Here is a 21839-nt window from a genome sequence, read left to right on the forward strand (position 1 = left end):
CTTTTGACCTCTGTGTTAAAACAATGCCACAAACAAAAATTGACTGCATATCCATAAAAAAAGAAAAGTATGCTGCCAATATGCAGTTAATTGCAGAAACACATGCAACATGTTTGCCAATAGCTGCATATCTACAGTCTAGTTAACCTGAGGTTTGCCACAAAACACATACACAAAGCTAGAGGTTGGCCAGCGGCTGAATATTTAACGATGCAACAGAGTGAAGAGATCAGTGGGCCCTACTGCTAATAAATTATGGACACAGCCAAACAAATATGTATTACAAGTATTTTTTATTATTCAATTCAAACAAGTACATACAAAAACATACAAATGACTTCGTAAAAGCTTTAACAACAACAGTTTTACACTTACAACACACTAGCCACTTATACAGTACATAAACTGAGCAGCTGCTTACTCTCATCGTCCCGTGTGTGGTTTGGGCCAACATATTTCAAGGAATGGAAACAGCAACTGAATCAAAGCATCATATTTCTCAAAGACATTCTATAATTCTATGATAACTTTTTTGAACTTGAATACAGTTTTGACCACTATAAACGCTGGAACGTTTGTGTCTTTTATTGATCCACCACACTTCATATCTTGGGTACTTAAAAATCATTCTGTCAGTCAAAAAAGGTCAATCAGCCGGCCTTTTATGGACAGTAAATTTAACAGTAACTGTTAAAATACATAAGAGCAGGAGGAAATTCCACATGTTCCAAATAGAGTGACAGAGAATAAAATCGGTAATACTCTGGCAACTTTTTGATGTGACGAAATTGGACATATAACGCTTGGATTGCGGATGGTAACAGAAGAAATCATATGGATAGCAAAATCATCAGTAAAAACTACTGTTACCCGTAACAGGTAAAAAAAAAAAAAAAAAAAAAAAAAAAAAAAAAAAAATAGCTGGTCTTAAAATGTTCCCTATTGATCATGGCAACAAAAGAAATATTGGATGTAAACAAAACATATTTACTATAAGAGCAGACAGGTGTAACAAGCTTGATTTTATGCTGTCTGGTATGAAGGATAGCAAAAACTTTCCATTCTCCCCGCCCCACCACACCACCCCACCCCACCCCACCCACCTCTCCCGGAAATATGATATGCAAACACAGTTCCATACTAGAAATTGGATATTCATGAGCGGGATAAGAAGATGCAAATTAAGGACACGTCAAGGCTTACCCATTAGCCTGGTTTGCACTACGACGACTGCCTGCATACGCTCTCATTTATTACCTTCACAAGCATACCAATACTTTGTTCTTAATGCGATTAAGAGAATACTGCGTTTAACACAAGGGGTTATGTGAACTTAAATTACAATACTTCTATTAAGTTCATATGTGGAGTATCGCAATTAAGACATGGGTTACTCCAATATTAGTTGCATTACTGGAGGGTTGTTTCCATGTCTCCCAAGTTGGTCCATCAGTTTTCACAACTTGAGACCCTTGCTTAACATTTGTTGAGTTGTTAATTTTTAAAGCTACAAATTTTTGTTTAGCCTATTTATATTATTCTCGTAATCAAAGTAAGGGCAAAAATCGGGTTACTGTGTGCATGTAAAACTAGTGTTTCAAGCATAGCTACTCTGCTACACAGGGAATCGGATCCCCTCGATAACGGTTTCTTTATAGCAGCATGTGGTTCACAAGCCAAAAACTGTCGCAAGCATCTTTCTAGTAGGTCTCTGCATTAAAGAAGTACTGTCAAGTTTTCATTACATTGAGTCCCAGACAGAGACTTATTTTCTCAACTTTGGGCCCTTGACTGAAAAAGTGTAAGACTGGCTGGTTTGAGGAAATCTTAGCACACGAATGGTTAAGTCCAGTCATTACGCCATTCAAGTATTTGTGGCAGCTTTACATCAGAGATAAAGATAAAAATACATGTTTCAATAAACTAGTCTGAGTCAGGCAGAAAGCAGTGGTCTCTATACTTTTACAGTACAGACACAAAAGTGCGTGTTAAGTCAGCACGCTGAGGTCCGCCTGAAATCACAGGAATACCATTCCACAATTGTCAGTGTACGTTTACTTGTACAGTCTCAAGTTCAAAGTGTGTGTGTGTGTGTGTGAGTATATCTGTGTGTATCACAGTCCCAGTGAAGCCTTGAGCAAAGATGCCATATCTTCAGGTATGGTCCCCTCACCACCTAGAGGAGAAATGGTGCTTTATGTCTTTATTTGTGAATCATTCAGAGGGTTACGGTCGCCTGAACAAAAGTCAGCCGGTGAAAACAGTGTGTGTCAGATAATGAAGCTAACCTACAGACATGCCACTGCATAGGTTACTGCCTCAAGCTTTAGGTCTACTGGCCGTCATTGGGCCTGCAAATAGCTGAGGGGATTACAAGATTGCATTTTGAATTTGTACTATAAACAAGCATGCTTATACTGTGCAGCGGATGCACTGAGAGCAACTTACAGAACAATTGTTAGTTAAATGGAGTTGCAAACCAAGAATGTAGGCCATTTAATTTTTCACACTTTTTGATTCTTAACACCCAATTCAATAGGCTTTTACTTACAAATACTGTTTGCGTTTAGGGGTAAAGGAAAACAAATATTTCATTTTGGCCATCTCTGCATTTATGAGTTTTAGGTTATTATTTTCATTGCCTGCAGAGGTGGCGGACTCTTATAAACAGACCTGGAAGCAGACCAGAACAGTGCTGGAATCTGCTTCTGTCCTCGCTGACCAGCTTGCATCTAATTGTTCATTTACAAACAAATACACAGACAAGTACAGATGCTGTACAGTCCCACAGTGCCTAGCTAGATGTGCAGCAGTTGCTGTTACTACAGTCCTGGAATAATCAGGATAACCACATAATTCATCAATGTGCAATACTGTCAAGAAGAATCAATCCACTCCACCATACTGCTACGCTCCGGTAGGTTAGCTGTCTTTAAGTACTTTGTTGTACTTTCAGTACTACGAAAGACTGCTTTGCCAGTTCAATCTAATTGCAACTAAAATATTCACTAGCAATTGTTTTTGTCACACATACAGTAGATTAGCCACTGCAGTTGTAAAGCTATGTGAGACTAACACTGGATGAGCGAGCATCAGTCAATATGATGTGAGAGCGTCGTTTGACTGACCGATCGACTGACTGACCAAAGTTGGCTCCTGATGAACAATGTGTTGTGCCGCAGGAAAAATAACCTGCCTGCTTACATAAGTTTATTCCAGTTGCATTATTCAGTTTGCATGATGACAGTTTCAAGGCACCTCTTCTGTGTACATGTTTGTCTTCTCTCTGCAGTGTGCAGAGGGGGAAGCAAGTGGTGTGTCGTCTTTGCGACAGTGATGTAAAACACTGCCACTAAGGGACTTAAGGGGTCACCAAACTCATCACGTTTAAAATGCTACTGGTAGCAGCTTTAAGATGCATTTAGATGCATTTTATTGTTAATTAAAACCACAATTACCAACTTAAGTTCTGCTTTTATAGTTAGTAGATGCTTTTAATGTCTTTCTGACTACATTCCAACTTTACTCCTCAGGAATTCTCAGTTTATTCAATCATCCCGGAAATTCTAGTAAGTATGAATCTGCCTGTCCATAAAGGTGCACAATAACTGTGTGTGCTCATGTTACTGTTTAACTTATTATTGTATTTGTGTTAAAAAAAGAGAGCGTGAGCATGCAATTGTGCCACACTTTGTGTGTGCTTGTGCGTGTGTGTGTGCTTGTACTGCATCTTCTCACCTTCCTCAGCAGTGGTCATGTCCTGCTCCAGTTTGAGTTTCTTCTGGCCCAGCCGCAGCATGCAGTCCTCTATACTGTCCTTACTGATCAGCTTAATCACCTTAACGGTCCTGACACACACACGCACACACACACAGAGTGAGGTAAATTAGTAAATCAGCTTCTTCTATAATGTTCAAAATGGAAGAGAATGATAAAAACATAGAGGAAGTCTATAATGTTAAAAATGGAAGTGTATGTGTGTGTGTGTTTGTAAGTTGTTTGTACACTTATGTAGGTGCAAAGTCTTTCCTGATTTCATCCTTCTATCCTTTCTTGTACTTTGTATGTGAATATAACTAAATTGTTCAACCCTGTGTGTGTGTGTGTGTGTGCGTGTGTGTTCTTCCTTACTTGGTCTGGCCGACACGGTGACATCTGTCCTCAGCCTGTTTGTCATTATAGGGGTTACAGTCTATATCATGTAGGATGACAACATTAGCCGAGGTGAGGTTGATGCCCAGGCCACCGGCCCGCGTTGACAGCAGGAACACAAATATGTCGGTGTCCGTGTTGAACTCATCAATCAGCACAATCCTGTAGGACAGAAAGAGTTTCCAGTGATTACATGTGACATTCTGTGAACAACAGAAGACAAAGACATCAGGGCCTCTGCTGAATACATCATACAACACCTTCATGGAGAAAGGGACACTGGCTTACAGTTACACAGATGTTGTAGACTGTTGAACTATTGACTGCAACCCCAAAAAAGCGGCACAGGCTTACTTGTGGCAAATAAACAAAAAAAATCAACATTACTAACCCTAACCTGCGGGCAGGGAATAATTTTTTTTTGTCTACAGGCCACAGTGAGTGGTAAATTAAAAAATTCACCAGCCACTTTCACTATTTTACCAGCCAACTAGATTTGTAGGATAGAATAGGACCAAATGACGGGTGGCTGCCTTCCAAAATGGCTGTAGAATAGATAAAACTAATAATTAGGGATAAAATGTACCAGCTAGTGGTGAGAGAACATATCTTCAGTGCTTTTTAATGTGATTCTAACCTGCCAACTATACATTGACTTAATTTAGAATTAGTACAATCCTTCGTAATTCTGACCTGTTGGCGATGGTCTTAAATTAATGAATTCGTAAATGATTCTGCCCTGATCAACAGGATTAATTCTGACCTGTCGGCTATGGGTGTGGATCCGTCCAGTCTGACGTAGCGATGCTTGAGGTGTCTCAGCAGTATCTCTACAATGTCCAGCATCATGGTGAACTGACTGAATAACACCACTCGGTCTCCCTGCAGGATGGAAGGAAAACAATGCTAAATGTACATGTTCTAAACACACACATCAATGGTGAAGAACAAGAAACACAAGATGGAGAGAGATGGATGGTCAAGCTGTAATGGCTGTATTCCTTTACTGAGCAAAAACTGTTAACAGACTACATGTATTCCCCAGACACCAAACACACAATGTTTCTGCCCGTTTGTGCTTGCTTACCTTGTCTTTCAGTGAAGCCAGCAGGTCTGTGAGGTGGTGGAACTTCCCAGAGTCCAGCAGCAGGTGGGTTTCAAGTTGGTAAGAGCTGATGGAGGTGTATTGTTGGCAAAGGCGATGCAGCTCAAAGTCTGACATCACCTCCATGTCCTCCTGGATCAAAGCAGCTTCTGCGTCAAAGTGACTTGGCTCCTGGAGAGGGAAGGAATGAAGAATGGAGGAAATATTAAACATACGATGATGGAGCAAATAAATGGCAAACAACCTTAGAGAGGGGAGAGGAAAAGAGACGAGGAGATTAAAATGGAGAGTCCAACCAACTGTGTAAGCTTATAAATATATTCTGATTGTTAAAAAATTACCATGCAAGGTACAGTATGTATGTATGCATCTTTCCAGATAGTTAATCATTTGTATATAAAAAAATATTTCTATGATGTTTCTGCATCTATGATAATTCTGTATCTCAACAGGTAGAGCATGGCACCAACACTGCCAGGGTTAGGGGTTTCATTCCCACTGCGGCCACCAATTCTAAAAAAGTATGCACTCATGGTACTGTAAATTCTTTGGATAAAAAAAGTCCACGGAATGGCATATGCTTAAAGATAGCAGAGACACACTGGAGATGGAAAGCAACAAGGGCTGTGAGGCGGATCTGAACCGTTGGCATCATCAGCCAGCTGAGCCATGCAGCCCTCCTGGGAAAAGACTCTTGACATAAGACTTTGAACACAAATAACACTGCAGAAAAAACAGACAAAGATAAAGAGATGGGTAGTTAAGAAGTAACACCAACCTTGAGCATGAGTTTACTCATGGCTTTGAGTTTTTCCGTGGTGTAATACTGTCTGTGAAGCAGAGGGTGGTTGGCCATCTTCCTCAGCTGCATCATCACATTACACAACTCTCGCTCTGCAGAGAGAAAGAGAGAAAAAAACCCATATTATTTTCACAATCATCTCTCTTATTCATATAATATAATGCCTTGAGGTACAATATAGTGCAGTAAATGAGGCCTTACTCTCTCCAGTGTTGGATTTCTTGAGTTTTTTGAGGAGGGTCTGGTACAGAACCTGCTGTTTCTCACTCATTGAACAGAACTCGATCTTCTCTTCCTTGGCTGGCAGCTGCCGCAGGACCTGGAGAAGACACGACCATCAGTTGTTCAATGACTGAAATCAGTGTAAAATAATATAATAATAAATAATATTAAGATTGGCATGTATTATTATTGAAGCTCTTTGATTCTGTGCTTACCTGCAGACTGAATTATTCATTGGATTCAGTTACTATTCTTAACTATTCTATTTATATTGTCTGATAATATGAAACCAATTAAAGATCCCAAAAATGAATTTTAGTATAATTTTAGCAGATGGGCTAAAGCAAAGGCTGATATGTTATAGATTTCAACCAATAATGAGATGAGAGAAATTAGATCGTTATTTAATGCCATATTTCCCTGCAATTTGTCTTGCATCCCACGCAGCACCATTTCAAAGTGTATCAGAACACACATGCAACAAACAGACAATGGTCACACAATACAAATGTGTAACTTCACCAGGTCAACTCACCTCATTCTTGATCCTTCGGAGGATAAATGGTTTCATGATGAGTTTGGCCTGAGTGATGCGATCCCTCTCAAAACGGCTCTGCTCCTCATGGGATTTCTGAAACAAAACATGACACCTTTAAACACCTTGGTCAGATGGGACAGTAAAACCTGGATTCTCAAATTGTTCTGGGTTCAGAGGGAGAAACAGGAAGGAAAGAAACAGAGCCTCTTAATTCAAACGATGAGCAAGCTATAAGAATGATTCATTAGACAGCAAAAATATCAAACTGTTGAAATCAGGGCTCGGAGAAAATAGTTTCATCTGGTTGGAATACTTTACTCTTCAGATTATTGACATGTGAGCTGCATGAATATGCATGATGACCTCAGTGGCTAGTGAGGATTTATTTTTATTTTTCTGTAAAAACTGAATAAAGGTAACAGCTCTGCTTTTTACACTGGTAAAAAATAAATAACAGGAAACCTAAAAGTTTGGGCACACTTACAATTATTTTTTTTGGTCTGAACCATAATTGAAACGTTTGCTTTGTTGCATTAGGGTTATCCATAAAACTGAGCGGGTTTCAGGTGCATTTTCAGGTGGTCTCAGTGCGGTTGTTTGGTCCACACCCAAGTTCAAATGGCATTGTTCTCACCTGTCCAAATGAACTGAATGAACCGCAGAATTCGATTAAACCGCCCTCACACACACACACACACACACACACACATACATACAAACACAGACACACACTTACCATGGAAAACATTTTGGAGATCTGTGTAGTGGAGCTAGAGAACAGAGAAGGCATGATGAAGTTTAAAAGGGACATCAGCTCTAAGAGGTTGTTCTGCAGTGGAGTTCCTGTCAGCAGCAAACGATGCTCCGCCTACAGGCAAGAAGGGAGGGAGGGAGAGACAGAGAGAAAGAGAGAAAGAAAGAGAGAACACATGGAGAACAGAGAGAGGGGGAGAGAGGAAGAAGAGAAATGCTGAACTGTAAAATATTGTGCCAGTAGGAAAGTGCACTAATGTTAATGGCCATGAGGTGGTGTTGGAGGAGTTCCAAGTGTGGAGGAGAAAGAGGGGAAGAATGATGAAGTAAGTAGTGAGGAACACAGGGAGGGAAATAACCATCGTGACAATGCAAGAAAATGTCAGTTCACTAACGTTAATAGCCATAAGGTGGCGGTAGCGCAGAGAGTTCATGTTCTTCAGCATGTGACCCTCATCAAACACGGCGTACTTCAGATGCAGCTTCCGGAAAAGACTACGGTCGCTGTCATTCCCTATGGTGAGGTTATACCTGTAAAACAATACAAAACACATTTCAGTCATTAACAAACACACATGTTCACACACTCTCACACACACACACACACACACACGTCTCTGGTCATTTCTCATTTCTCTGGCCGCAGGTTTTACCTTTTGGATGATATAAAAACCACAGTGCAACACAATGCACTCACAGATACACAACAAACCTGGGGAAAATAGCAACAAATATCAGAGTGGCAGACTGATGGCATTCATAACATGAGGACAATTAAGATGGCCTGTCTGTTAAGTCTGGCAAGTTGTCAATCACATAAAGTAGGCGTTCCTGCAATTGTCTAATTGGCGGTTTTAAGTGGCCAATCCTATCCCTCTTGTACTAAAGTTAAAACAAAGGAAATACTACACACACTCCAGGTTTGATGAAAAACACAAAACCCAGAGATCAACATGCGTAGAAATGTAACAAGTAGGGGTGGAACTGTTCACAAAACCCACAAGTTCAGTATTTTTCCGACACACCAGGAAAAACTAACTTTGTTCTTTTGTATATTTCGGAACCAAACATGCTGACTATTTTTGTTTGTTTGTTTTTTTTAACTCTAAAATAGAGATAATGTAGAATAAAATGCATATATGATTCTTACAGTTTACTGAACCTTTGTCTTTCCAACATGCACCATTCTACCCATTATAGTAAGCAATACAAAGGTAGGGGGGAAAGGAAGATGTGATGGAGTCTATGCATTCGACGTTGATCTGTATTGTGTGTGTGTGTGTGCATGCATGACAATGTGTGTGACTGTGTGTGTGTGTGACTGTGTGTACTCACGTGGACACGATGACGTTGAACTCAACCTCTTGATTGAGGATTTCGTGTCTGAGGTATCGGCGGTCCTCCATAGATCCTGCAGAGACATGCGAGCACACACACTGTTTTTTGGCTCAAAACGGTGAGATTTCATGTTTGTCCTGTAAATCCCATGCTCATTAGTAAGCTAGTTTAATGGACTGTGAATAAGACATGGCTCTGTGAAAGCACAGCAGGAGCATGGCAGAGTTTCACACTTGGTACATTTCAGCCATTTCTGTGCACGTTTGATCATTGTGAACACCAGATGTTCCCAGCTCATTTGCAGAGTTCACATAGGGAAGATGCTTGAGAAGGACTCAGAAGAGCAGTCTTACCATAATAGACAAGAACTTTGAGGCTTGGGCACCACAGCTTCAGCTCTCTGACCCAGTTGTCTGCAAGACAGAGGAAAAGAAATCTGAATAAATTCAGCTAATATTGCCAAGTAACAAACAAGGTTTCGGCAAATTTTACAAGGCAAAAAGATTAGCTCCAGAAGATAAAAAAAAAACAGAGACATAAATACCACAGTCTTTACCTAGCATGGAGCGTGGTAAGCCATTATTAAATGTTACTGCCACTATTTTTGTTTGTGTATGTGTGTCCGTGTGTCAGCGAGACTGCTTTATATACCCCTAACTATCAATGTAAAAGCCTTCTTCTACTTGAATCCTTTTTGTACTATTTATTTGACTAATGGATACAAATAGAGCATCAAAAGTGTGCCCAATATGGAGGTCATTACCCAGTGTAGAGGAGGGCACAGTGACGAGGTGAGGACCTTCTATTCCATCCTGGTACAGCTGGGCAAGAAACGCTATGGCCTGGATAGTTTTCCCCAAACCCTGAGAGAGGGAGGGAAGGAGAGGGCGTGAAAGAGGGAGAGATGGAGAGACACAGATAGAGACAGACAGAGCGATGGACAAAGATAGATTAAGGAAGAGCGAGGTGGAAGAAAAAAAAAAAAGTCATTTCAACATCTGTTCTTCAGATCACACACTACCTGTATAAACAGTAAAAAAAAAAAAAAAAAACCTGCCAGGACTTCAATGAAACTTCACTTATCAAGCCCAGGCAATTTGACATTGCACCTTAGCTGAACTATACAAATCAACGTTCTTGATTCTCTCACTCTCTTAGGGCTAAAACAACAAATCTACTCATCTGCTGCCTTCACTCTATTCCTTTCTTCAATGCACCTTCCACTTGTTTATTCACCTGCGGGGCGGTTTACATACGCACACCTTCACACAAAACACTTATTCATACTGTACTGTCGTCTATCAATTGCATATATTTTATATGAAATGGTTAACTGAGTGTGTGTGTGTGTGGTGGGAGAGCACAAGTGATGAGTGAGTGGTTAGCAAACTGAGAATGATAAAGTAAATGTGAGGGAGAGTGACAGACAGAGACAGATGAATGATAAAGATTTCACACATTATTTACACAAAGATATTGTGTTTGTGTGAATACCTGTGTATGTGTGTACACGCATGTCTGTATATATGTGTGTGTGTGTGTGTGTACATGTGTGTGGTGTGGGAGCACAAGTTAATTACAGTTTGTAAACTGAGAATGAGGAAGTGATTGTTTGGAGAGTGAATGAGCGAAAGAAAGATGAGAATCTGTCACACATTATTTACACAAACAAATTTCTTATTTATGTAAGATAGATATCTTGTATGTGTGAATACCTGTGCATGTGTGCTGTGTGTCCATGCATGTCCCTGTGTGTGTCAGACTGCGTGTATGTATTTGTGTGTGTGTGGGGTCTGGTTGTCTTACCATTTCATCAGCCAGTATTCCACTCAGTTTGTGCTGGTGCAGAAGGAGCAGCCACTTTAGACCAATCAGCTGATAGGGCTTCAGCTGGAGCCTGACAGACGACCAATGAGAAATTGAGACCAGGAACTGGACAAACAATTATTTAAAGACAGAGAAGCTATTGATACCTCTTGCCAAACTATTGTTCCTGTACCTAGACTAAGGAAAAAGAGGACTTGGCAATCATCACATGGCAGAAATTTACAACGGTTGCCATTTAAACAATAAGGAAACAGAAGAGAAGTGTTTTTTGAATGGTTCATATAAAGATCCCATGAAAAGAAAAATAGTTGGTAACAGTAGAGTTGGTAAACAATGCACCTAACTACAAGGAGAAGATAGAAGCCGCCCCCCAAAAATGAAAAGTATTCCAACAGAGAGATTTGCACTCAAAACAAAAATCATTTCAGCTGTTCCTGTAAACGCTGGAGGCTGACTGGAGGCTAACTTGCTCAACCTGTACTCAGGAGGCAAAACATTTGAATTGACATCTCCTCTCAAGCTTGACATCTCTGTGCTCGAGGCTAAATGCCAAGATAATCTTCATAGAAGGTTGTTTTAGTTTGTCTTTTGTGTGCTAGAGATGTCAAAAAAGGTGCAATGATCACACAAAGTTACACAGCAGTATAAATATGTTTGACTACGATCATATTTCATCACTGCTCCTTCATATTTTGTTTCTGCCTCCTCAAATAATGTGTAACCTGTTTTTCCACTGAGCACTTGAGCATTCTGTTTAAGGCAGTCTTTGAGTAAAACTTGACACATTTTATATATATTTTATGGTAGGACTTTGGCTTATCCTCATTACATGGCATCTGTGCACTTCTCTTTATGTGTTCTTGACTAAGCTACCAAGCTGATACCGACGCCAGCATTGGTGCACCATTATTTAGCCTGAGACAGTTCTACAGAGAAAGTTATGACTTTGAAATCAGCAATAATTCCCAATTGTACAATATACAAAACTTATTTTTTAACTTGGCCTTGCTAAGGCCTGTGTGTCATTTTAAGACAACATAGACCAGTGCTTCGTGTGGTACTCTTAATATGAAAAGAACCGGCTGAGTAAATGTATTGTGTCTCCTTTTCCATGACCTGAGAGACTTGTTTGATCATTTTAGGGGCTATGCACTAAACTGTGTGTATGCATGTGTGTTACTCACTGGCTGTTGAGTATGCTGGGCTGCTTCATGGCTCCCGTCCCCTTGTCCATGACCTGAGTGACTTGTTTGACCATTTTAGAAGCGATGGTTTCACATTTGGACATGAGCCCCAGGACAACCGTTCGCTCCTTGAGGACGACTCTGCAGCCTAGCAGCAAGTCCTCTGATAGTCCATTCTCCTTATGGAAGACCTCTATCTGGAGAGGAAAGGGGTACACAGTTATAATCCATACAATATGCATAGCAATTACACACCACCCATAAAGGACTATTGTTAATGTGAAAGGCTATTTTCCTAGTAGATGACCTCTCACTGGAGACGAAAGGGGCACATGGTTACAACATATAGACATTGATATATATTGATAGAACCCACTGGAGGCTCACTTTAAGTTCTCTGATGGACTACTTTCCTCATAGAAAACCTTATGGAGAGACGCAAAGAAATTATTGGGATTAGGGCCCAAACAATATAGGACTTAAAGATCCAAATTTTAACATTTAAGGAGTACAACCGCCAGTAAGGCTAAATCTGACACAGATTATCTATGCCAGTGTCAGATTTAGTGTCTTTTATATGAGTCATTTGCTTGCATCGCTCAGTCAATTTTAGCTTTTATAGAAAAACGATGAGGATGAGGTCTGGTGTGTTTGATTTCAGAATCGATAGTTTTCTTCATAGATATATCACAATCTATGACCCTGATGATTCTATAGGTGGATATGGGCCAATGCTAATAATAGGTCAATCCAAAAGTTAAGGCAAATACAGGCTGATAATGTTTATGCCTAGACAACCAATATACATCTGTCTGTTTGGCAAGAAAGTCAGGGATGTGAAATTGAAACACAAACAGAAATACAGGAGTGGAGGCACATAGACAAAAACACAAATTAGCCACATAAGTATACACACATATACGCAAACAGTAACCATAGATTAACTTCAGAGGTGCCACAGTTTCATCAGCACCCTTAAGACCAAGCAGCCCGTTTTTACTGGTTATATATGGTATGCAAACCTATAACAGTTTAATTTTCTGCACACCGTTCATACCAATATTAAATTGTCACTATATGAGCAGACACAGAACAGAAGCCCACATCAGAAAACAACACTGTTGGATTCTCTGGATTGTGGTTTTTACTTCTCACTTTGTTGTAAGATAAGTCTTTTTTCTGTCTATGATTGCCAGGTCTGTGGCCAGGTGGTTTGCTAGAGGCAAACACACCCTTCAAACCACATACACACACACACACGCAATGCCAACATCATGACATGGCTGAATGCCGATATTTATGCTGATGTTTAAAACCTGGCAACATTCAAGGGGAAGTAGACGAATATGACTGGCTGTCACACACTTTCCAAATAATTATCTCCAGTGCAAGTCAATATGGTTTTAAAGATGTTTTCAGAAACTCCTTACAGCACTTAAAACACGTGTCAATGTGCATACAACACCAGCATTGCTGCTTTTTTACAAAGGTGTCAAATATTTCACAGGCCTATTATTGTGACATGACATACTGTGATGATTATTGTGCACCGTTACTGCACAAAAGTCTGAATATTGACTCTCTGATGACAACCTTGTGATGTGATATATAGATAATGTTTGGAACATGAAAAAAGCTGCTGAAAATCTCATAAGAAGGGAGCATAAGGTGAGATTTTGTCAATAGGTGAGGGGTTCTGCCACTCCCCACATTTTAACAAATGTCTTGTCTACACAGTATAGATGGGTCTAGTGCACTCACTGAGCAAATAAAGCCTGAATGAAACTTAAACACAAAGTCATTCACCAGGTGTTTGGTGTGATGTTTTCAGACTGAGGCTGACTGCAGATCTTTGTTTTTACAACTTTACCTATTGATAACTTGAGCAAACTGTTTTCTTTGACATCGAAGCACGACCAGTAAGATGCTGATCTGTTATCTCTTTGATTTAAAACACACACACACACACTCACCAGGCTCTGCCAGCCATCAAAGGGTCTCAGCTCCACAATCTTCTGGGCCTTTTTAACGGAGCAGCCAGCAATCAGCGACAGCTCGTCTAGTGACGCCTCCTGGAAGAACTTGAGTATCTCTCTCTTGAGCGCCGACATCTCCCCTTGAGGGTTCAACTCTTCGTCTGAGTCCTCAAACTCACTGCTAACGGTCTCCTCTTCATCGACGCTTTCCCCCTCAGAACTGACATGCTCGTCTGAGGCGCGCGCCTTCCTCTTCCTCTCTGCTGCCTCTTTCTTAGCTATACTGGTCCCACTGGCGAATCTGGACAGCGTCTGGGCCACAGAGGAAGAGGAAGATGGTTTCTGGGAGGAGCAGCTAGTTATGGAGGATGAAGATGGTGAATCACAACTTTTCCTATGGCGTGGACTGGAGGCACTGCTGCTTGTTTTGTACTCTTTGCTCTCTTTTGAGTCCCAAGAGTCTTTACTGTCCTTTATATGAGCTCTACTGTCCTTTGTTTCTCTGAGATTTCCATGGCCTTTGGAGTCCTTACGATCTCTGCTATCTTTAGAGTTTCTACGATCTTTGTGGTGCTTCGACTCCCTGCAGTCCCAGCTTGACTTGTCTTCGCTCTTTGATTTACTCGATTTCCCTTCCTTGGACTCCGGTGAACTGAAGCTGGAATCATCTGTGTCAGTCGGTGAAAAGAAGTACAGCAGGTATGTCAATTACAAGTTAATTAAAAAGGGACAGGTAAAAAGGATGTAACTGCAAGTACACATGTACATGATATCAGTGCACAGATGGTAAAAGAGTCAGCATCGTGTTCTGACCTGGGTCTGAGAACATTCTTAGAACTTCCAGAGCGTCCTCAAAATTCCAGTCGTGCTCCTGCAGCACCATCCGCAGCTCCTGCACCAAGACAGACAACAGCAGGGTTGGGAACCAAAACCTGGGACCCAATGTTTCCAGAACACACCAGAGCGAAAAATATTTGCCTTATTGATTTCTGTTATTGGCTCCTACATTTTTCCAGATCTTTTTTTATTAAAAATAGAATAAAGTGTGAAGTTCTTCATTTGCTATCAAATTGTTTGGCTGCATTTTCTTTCCTCATTTGCTGTGTGTGAGCAGCCGGGTTTCCATCCAAGTATTTGTTTTGCAAATTCCGATGTATCAAATTAGAAAGGATGAATGGATACAGGAAATTTGATTAAAACATGTCCTCAACAGTGCAAATTTTTTTTTTACACTCGCTTGAAGTGGAATTTTTATTTTTGCAAAATATTGTTTCTTGCTGCACATCAAGTCTCTAGAAAAAGTTCCTTCATTTTACATCAGAAAAAGTATAGGAGCACTCCTAAACATTGTATCTCATGTACAATAAAAAAACAATATACAGTATAAGAAAGAAACCAATGAGGTAATCATGAAAGAATCGGATCATTAAGAAGGAACTGTTAAGGAATTGACGCTCACAAAAAAATCTCACCAAATTCCCAACCGTAGAGGACAGGCTGAGTACATTAAAGACAAGGACAATGAGTGTGTGTGTGTGTGTGTGTGTTTATATATATTTGTGTGTCTTCACCTCCTTGTCCTGGTCAGGGAACTTTCTTTGCAGTCTCTTGACCATGACTTCCTGCTTCTCCCAGCTTGGCTCCGCCCCTTCATCTTCTTCATCAGAATCCTCCGCCTTTTGGTTTACAGACAAGAAAAAGGTTAATAGGACCCCTTACCTACTTAAATATAAATAACTAGCTACTGAGATGTGTACTGTGCCGTCGGGGGAAACCCGAGTTGTTAACCTCATCACCCTCAACACTATCATCATTACGATCATTATTATGCAGTGCGAGCCATTATACAAGTCCCCCATCATGCCTCTGCCCTGATTAGTGCAGTGGCACCAATTTGTGTTTCTCACATAAATGGTTGCCTGATAATTCCCTGTGTTTTCTGACTACTTAAAAGAGAATAAAGAGATTTTCCAAGCAATTTGTTTGGCAGAATGAGCAGTGAAGCAGCAGTAGTTTACTATTACATGCAGTGCATGAAGAGTGGGACTTGTACGACGTTTACACAGAGCACAGCAGTTGTTGTAGTAGCAATTACAATGGCTTTAGCTGTATAAAACAAGTAAAAGTACTAGCAATTAAAATTGCGGGATCTTATAAAAGTGGTAGTCATAACACACCAATATTGATCTAAATATAAAATGGTGGTAGCATTCGTAATCTCACCACTGATGGTCTCTTCTTCTTGCTGGGCTGAATCTCACTGCTGTCCTGGGAGCTGCTGGATCCATCCTGCTTTCTCTTCCTGCCCGAGTCTGGAACTGACATGACAAATTAGTGATACGCTTCCTCCCTACCTTACACCTCCTTTTTTCTAATGTTTAATGTTTTCTAATGATTAACATTGTGTACATGGTGTTGTACGCCCCAGTGTACATCTGATCAGGTTTAGATATAACAGCTCACCATAAGTTTTGAAAATATTTCATGACCCTGGGAACGAGCCAAAACATTGCTTTTGACAAATGTCAAAAAAGAAACTAATAATAATAATAATAGAATTCTCCTGAAAATGTCACTTTCTGGAGAACCATGACCTTTGCAGGATACTGATGATTGTCACTCCAACTATAAGCTAAGGAAGGTGTTTATCTCATGTTGCATTGATCAAGCTTTACTTTTGTTAAAAGCTTTGCATGGAGTAGCATTTAGTACATAAGGAAAACACAGCCAATCTTTACCTCCTTTATCACCAAACTTCATGATGCATACAGCTACAGCCCCATCCAATGTGCTTGTGCTCCCAATCACCTGTAAACAGAACAGGACAAGAAGGTTTGAACAGGGCAAGGACCAGAGGTCAAGAGTGAGTGTTACATCTTATAATCAACACTCCCAGGAATAAGGTCAACAACAATGTACAGAGCAGAGTTTACTGGAGATGCACTTGTTTAGATTGTTAGCTCTACTAAGTGTTGGAAGAAACAAATGAGGTTGTATTAGCATACAGTTTCTTAAACTAATTGAGCACGAAAGTTGTTGTCAGCAAAATTGACTAGATTAGGCTACTTTGAAAAAGCCCTTCAGAAAAGCTATGAGGATGTAATAGGAGGGAATGGAAATAGCCATAAAACTGTCCATTTCCATTCCCTCCCATTTGAGTAGGACAGACTATGAGGGGCTACATCTTGTCATGTTATATATGTTCAGGCTTTTAACAAGTAAGTTGATGTTATATTCTACTGTTTTTTTCAGATACCTTATTCTGGTGGACCCCCAATATGAAAAGATCAACAATGTATTTTATGAGCCTGGATCCCAGGAGGGGAGATAAACCTCTCAAACCTCTGATCTATCACTACTGACCTCCAGTAGGTCCTCCCTCTTCATTTGAGGGAAGATCTCCAGTAGTTTGGTCATTTTTTCCTCCAGTTCTTTGTCATCGTCATCCGTTTCATCCTTTACCTCATTTTTGGATGGTTTCCTTACAGGGTCCCTATAGAAGACAGACAAAGGGATGGTAAAGCAGAAGCAATGGCAGTCTCAATATGAAAGGTTCGAAGTGATTTAAGTTTCTTTCTTAAGACCTTGGACATTAAGACACAGCAATGTAGTTTCATTACATCAGAGGTTTATGATCTAAACTAAAAAAATTCCATTGATCACACAGTGCCATTCTCTGCCAAACAAATGTATGATATATGAACCACATTCTAATTGTGACCGTGGCCGTTTGATCCATGATCTTATATGGCCTACGTGTCAAAATTAACTTTGAAACAGCAGACTAACCTTTGATCTGTCTGATAGACACTATCTAAGACATTATTTTAGCTGATAGCCACAAAGCCTTCATAGTTTGTCTTCTTTTGAGTGACACACAGTGACATTTTTTTGAGATAGTATGTCAGGACCAAAATCAGCAATTTAGACTTTTGTCCCCAGACCCACATAAATAAAAGCAAATTGCTGCTCTTGTCATCTGGGGACCAATCAGAAAGAGGCCCAAGACCCTTAATGGGCCACAACCTCTAGTAGTAAAAAGCCATTGGCATTGCATTTTATTCCATTTTAAATGACATTTCACATTGCCAATTTAGCTGACACTTACTTGGATTTCCTGGTTAATGATATTTTGCTCTTTGGATCAGAGAGGAATTCTTCGTCCGACGAGTCACTGGTGATACAAATGGAATCCTCAAACACCACGCCTCGGGAATGGGACTTCACTGGGCTTTTGACAGTTTTCACATGAGCTGAAAAATAGGATGGGAAAACATGATTGCACATGTATTTGCAAGAATAGCAGCATACAGAACAGCATATATCTAAAAACATCTAACACATGATCACTAGGATGCACTTTGACAATTATTTGCGAACTTAGGTAGGTTTGGGAATTTGCAATGCTTGCAGTTAGCTAGGTTTTAAATTACATAACAATGTTCAGCCATCTGCACCTAGGCTCCTCTCAAGTTATAGCTGCATCATGCTTTATGGGTACAGTAACTAAAACAGGGGTTTCCAAATATTTTAATGTCATGCCCCTACCCACTCAAATAAGATACACAGGCTACATACCCCCATTTGACAAGATTTTGTCTAATAGACCACCATTTAAGAATATTTATGCTGTTAGAGCTTATTTGGTACAGAACTGGACAAGTGTCTACACTGTAAGTGGGGTGATAACAGTGGGAAGACTGAAATCTGATGACAGCAGCCATATCTACACCATTGTCACATATCTCACTTCAAATTAGTAATGTAACAGTAAAATTAACTATTCCTCATTTAGCGGACCCCCTGGAACTTCCTCAAAGACACCTGAGGGTCCCCGGACCCAACATTGGGAACCTACAGCACAAGCCAGTCGACAAATTAGCAAGCTAGTTACCTGAAGCTAACGTTAGCATGTCGGACACATCTGGCTTAGCTCATCTGGCTACCACTAGCTAGCTTTAACATTCGCCATCGTTACCTGGCTTGTTCTCCTTCTCAGACTCCGGACTTATGGATCCGTTATGTTGGTCTTTGTTTGTCGCCGTCGCTGCTTTCTTGTCGAAACGAAAACGGTCCAAATTGAACAAACTCATTTTCAACCGTCCTTTATGCGTGACAGCGGCTGCTCCTTTGTCTCTTTCTACTTGGTAACGTTACTGTTAGATGATTTCTTTATCCAGGCGCATTTAGCAAAGGCAACTGCTAGCCAGTCTGACAACCTAACTAGCGTCGGATGCTAGCATAGTAGCCAGGGGGTTGCACTCCTGGAAAGACGAAGATTTGAGGCTTGTCACCGCTCCGTTTTTTTTTTACACGCAATAGCTCGAAACCGACTGTTTAACAATTCATTGATTTTATAAGTTGTTTATTACGGAGCTCGGCTGAAACCTTAAAACCTTTAGACGCCTTGTGGCCCGACTGCAGCTGGTTTCCCGCGAAGTCCCACTGCCCCAGAGGATGCTGTGCCAGCTCCGCTCATTGGATAGAGGATAAGCGCCGGGCGGTTCACAGCCAATAGCAGAACGAGAAACTGAAAATGAAACCAGGAAGTATCCACTCGAATTGAGATGCTTCACTGTTGGCCACTTCCGTTTTCGCTTAAATTATTTATGATTTTATGCAATCTGGACCGCTTTTTAGCTGGGACTCGCACATTCGGTTTAATGTTTGCTTTTTCTGCGACACTTATTTGATTTAGTCAACAGCGTAATGTTTAAGATCTTAGGTCCCACAACGCCACTGGGTGGTGGGTGGTGCCGACAAGGTTTCCACAGACTACAATAAGATCGGAACTATCTTGATAGTAGGTCCAACATCTTTTATGAAACCGGTTTCGAGAGCTTCCGCCTCTGCGGTGATGTAAGGAAATTCATGGCACCAAAGATGGCGTGTAGAACTTGTGTAACCCTATAGTGTAACCACATACTTAGAATATATGGACCATGAGGAATCACATTAATATTGGACAAATTACTTAAAAAAAATTAAATAAAAAAAATGGAAATGTGTGTTCTTCTGTCATGTGCAATATAATGGCACCTTTTGTAGGACCAATAGGCAACTGCTGTCAAGATGACTGAGAATTGGCATGGTATACAATATACAGTATGATTTGAGTAAAAACTCAACAAGAAAGAAAGAAAGAAAGAAAGAAAGAAAGATAATGAAATAAAGAAAATGGATTATAGATAGCAACAATGACGACAACAACATCATCAACAACAATAATAATAATAATAATAACAATAATCAATTAACTAAAGGAGCTGCCCGGCCTATCCATTCTAATTCAATGTAAATAACATTGTGGGCAACTCTTATTGGAAAACAAAAAATCTGATTCAGGAAACTGAGTTTGCTTTAGAACTGGTTGAAAGTTGAGATTCGAGTTTGGAAATTAAATCATTATCAAATATTCTTGCTTTATCAACACTGGTGAAATATTTGAGAAAATGGATAATTGAATAAGAGGGAATGAACATGGAATAGAATAGAATAGAATAGAATAGAATAGGTTCTAAGGAGAAAGCAATTAACATAAACAGTTTGGAAATGTAATCATTTGCTATTGTTCAATTCTTGAATTCATTTATTCAGTCCATACAAATCCATATTTTTAAGTCAATGTTCAATATGAGCATGACAAAATTAAATTGTATGCTATTAAAATACAGTCTCTTCTGACACTAATCGCTTTCCGTAGGAACAATACAACAGACATATTGTAATGGATGGAAGAACTTTATGTGTTTTTTGCAAAGGAAATCATCAGGCTCTGCAGCACAACTAAGGACTTCCCCCTTTGCAATATCTTACTCAAATTCACCTTTCCTACCTCTCTGTTTGTTTTCCACTAGATGACACACTCTCTTAAGAAACCAAACTTTCCTCTCCCTTCACTGACATCTCAGATCATAAGACTGTCATACAAGCATTGACCAAAGGGGGGCAGCAGATACACACACACTCTCACCTGGGTGTAGGATCGAGGGTCAGGAGACTATCGGGGGACCTGCAAGTGCTAAAGACTAGTCCATTAGTAACTTCTTTGTGTGTGTGTGTGTGTGTGTGTGTGTGTGTGTGAGAGAGAGAGAGAGAGAGAGAGAGAGAGAGAGAGAGAGAGAGAGAGAGAATCTTCACTATAGCTCCATGGGAAGAATAGGACTCATCATCACTAATCATAGTGGAAAGCAAACAAGGAAGGAAATTTCACCAGCCTGATGTTTTGTGACTGTTCGTTTTCAAACCAGGCAAGAGAAAAATTGTCCTCACTGATCACAATTTCAGTGAGGGAAAATACAAATGTTATGGTTATCTAAACTGTGTGTGTGTGTGTGTTTTCTGCACAGCTGTGTGTTTTTCTTTTAAGGTGCTGGTGACTGCAGGAGTAAACAATGTCCATAAAGGATACGTTCACCGCACACTAAAAAAGTAATGTGACTGACTTCTTTTTGTTGCTCTGTGAAAATTTACTCGCTGAAAATGAAAATAATAATTAAAAAAAAAATATTAAAAGAAAAAGAAGTCAGTCGGATTACATTTTAGTGTGTGGTGAACATATCAATTATAAAAACTGTTACAGATTTGACACATATATATAAACTCTTTAAATTCTACCCTTGATAGCAGGTAACAGACGCTGTTATGGAGCACCTCTAATGTGCTGGACCTGGTTTCCAAAAAAAAGTGTTGTAGCAATTAGACCATATTTACCCCAGTGCAAATCAATGAGATTACCAAAGAGTTGAGATGCTTTTGGGAAATGGAGGCAAGTAGAATCTTCTTCATTTGAGTAATGATAGAGATCAGAATAGAATTAAATAGAATATGATTTGGTGAACCGCAACATTGATTGCCAAGGTTTAGGAGTGTTTTCAAACTGTCAGTTGCTTATTGGAGCTGTTCTCACTATGCAGATTGTGACATAAAATGAATACTCATG

At 40.0% G+C, this 21839-nt stretch overlaps 1 protein-coding gene across 1 annotated transcript; it reads right to left on the reverse strand.

Annotated features, from left to right (window-relative positions):
• Positions 1 to 1114: 1114 nt before the first annotated feature.
• Positions 1115 to 19315, reverse strand: smarcad1a (SNF2 related chromatin remodeling ATPase with DExD box 1a). The gene is made up of 23 exons (XM_071907210.2): positions 18876 to 19315; positions 18006 to 18150; positions 17261 to 17390; positions 16636 to 16705; positions 16121 to 16215; positions 15469 to 15573; positions 14711 to 14789; positions 13895 to 14565; positions 11922 to 12118; positions 10717 to 10807; positions 9674 to 9773; positions 9264 to 9323; positions 8908 to 8983; positions 7968 to 8103; positions 7556 to 7687; positions 6817 to 6912; positions 6261 to 6378; positions 6036 to 6151; positions 5240 to 5428; positions 4916 to 5034; positions 4132 to 4314; positions 3739 to 3848; positions 1115 to 2176 (listed from the first exon to the last, which is right to left on the reverse strand). The coding sequence occupies exons 1-23, from the start codon at positions 18988 to 18990 to the stop codon at positions 2115 to 2117; spliced, it is 3195 nt and encodes a 1064-aa protein (XP_071763311.1). The 5' UTR covers positions 18991 to 19315; the 3' UTR covers positions 1115 to 2114.
• Between the last annotated feature and the right edge of the window lie 2524 nt (positions 19316 to 21839).

Source organism: Centroberyx gerrardi, chromosome 8 (assembly GCF_048128805.1).
Source record: "Centroberyx gerrardi isolate f3 chromosome 8, fCenGer3.hap1.cur.20231027, whole genome shotgun sequence".
NCBI lineage: Eukaryota > Metazoa > Chordata > Actinopteri > Beryciformes > Berycidae > Centroberyx > Centroberyx gerrardi.

Excerpts from the sequence above, each read along its gene's own strand:
- smarcad1a (XM_071907210.2), bottom strand. The coding sequence starts at position 18,990 with ATGAGTTTGTTCAATTTGGACCGTTTTCGTTTCGACAAGAAAGCAGCG. Across the intron at positions 8,984-9,263 it reads CAAAGTTCTTGTCTATTATG|GATCTATGGAGGACCGCCGA; the intron begins GTAAGACTGCTC and ends ATGTCTCTGCAG. Across the intron at positions 6,379-6,816 it reads TCCGAAGGATCAAGAATGAG|GTCCTGCGGCAGCTGCCAGC; the intron begins GTGAGTTGACCT and ends TGTCTTCTCCAG.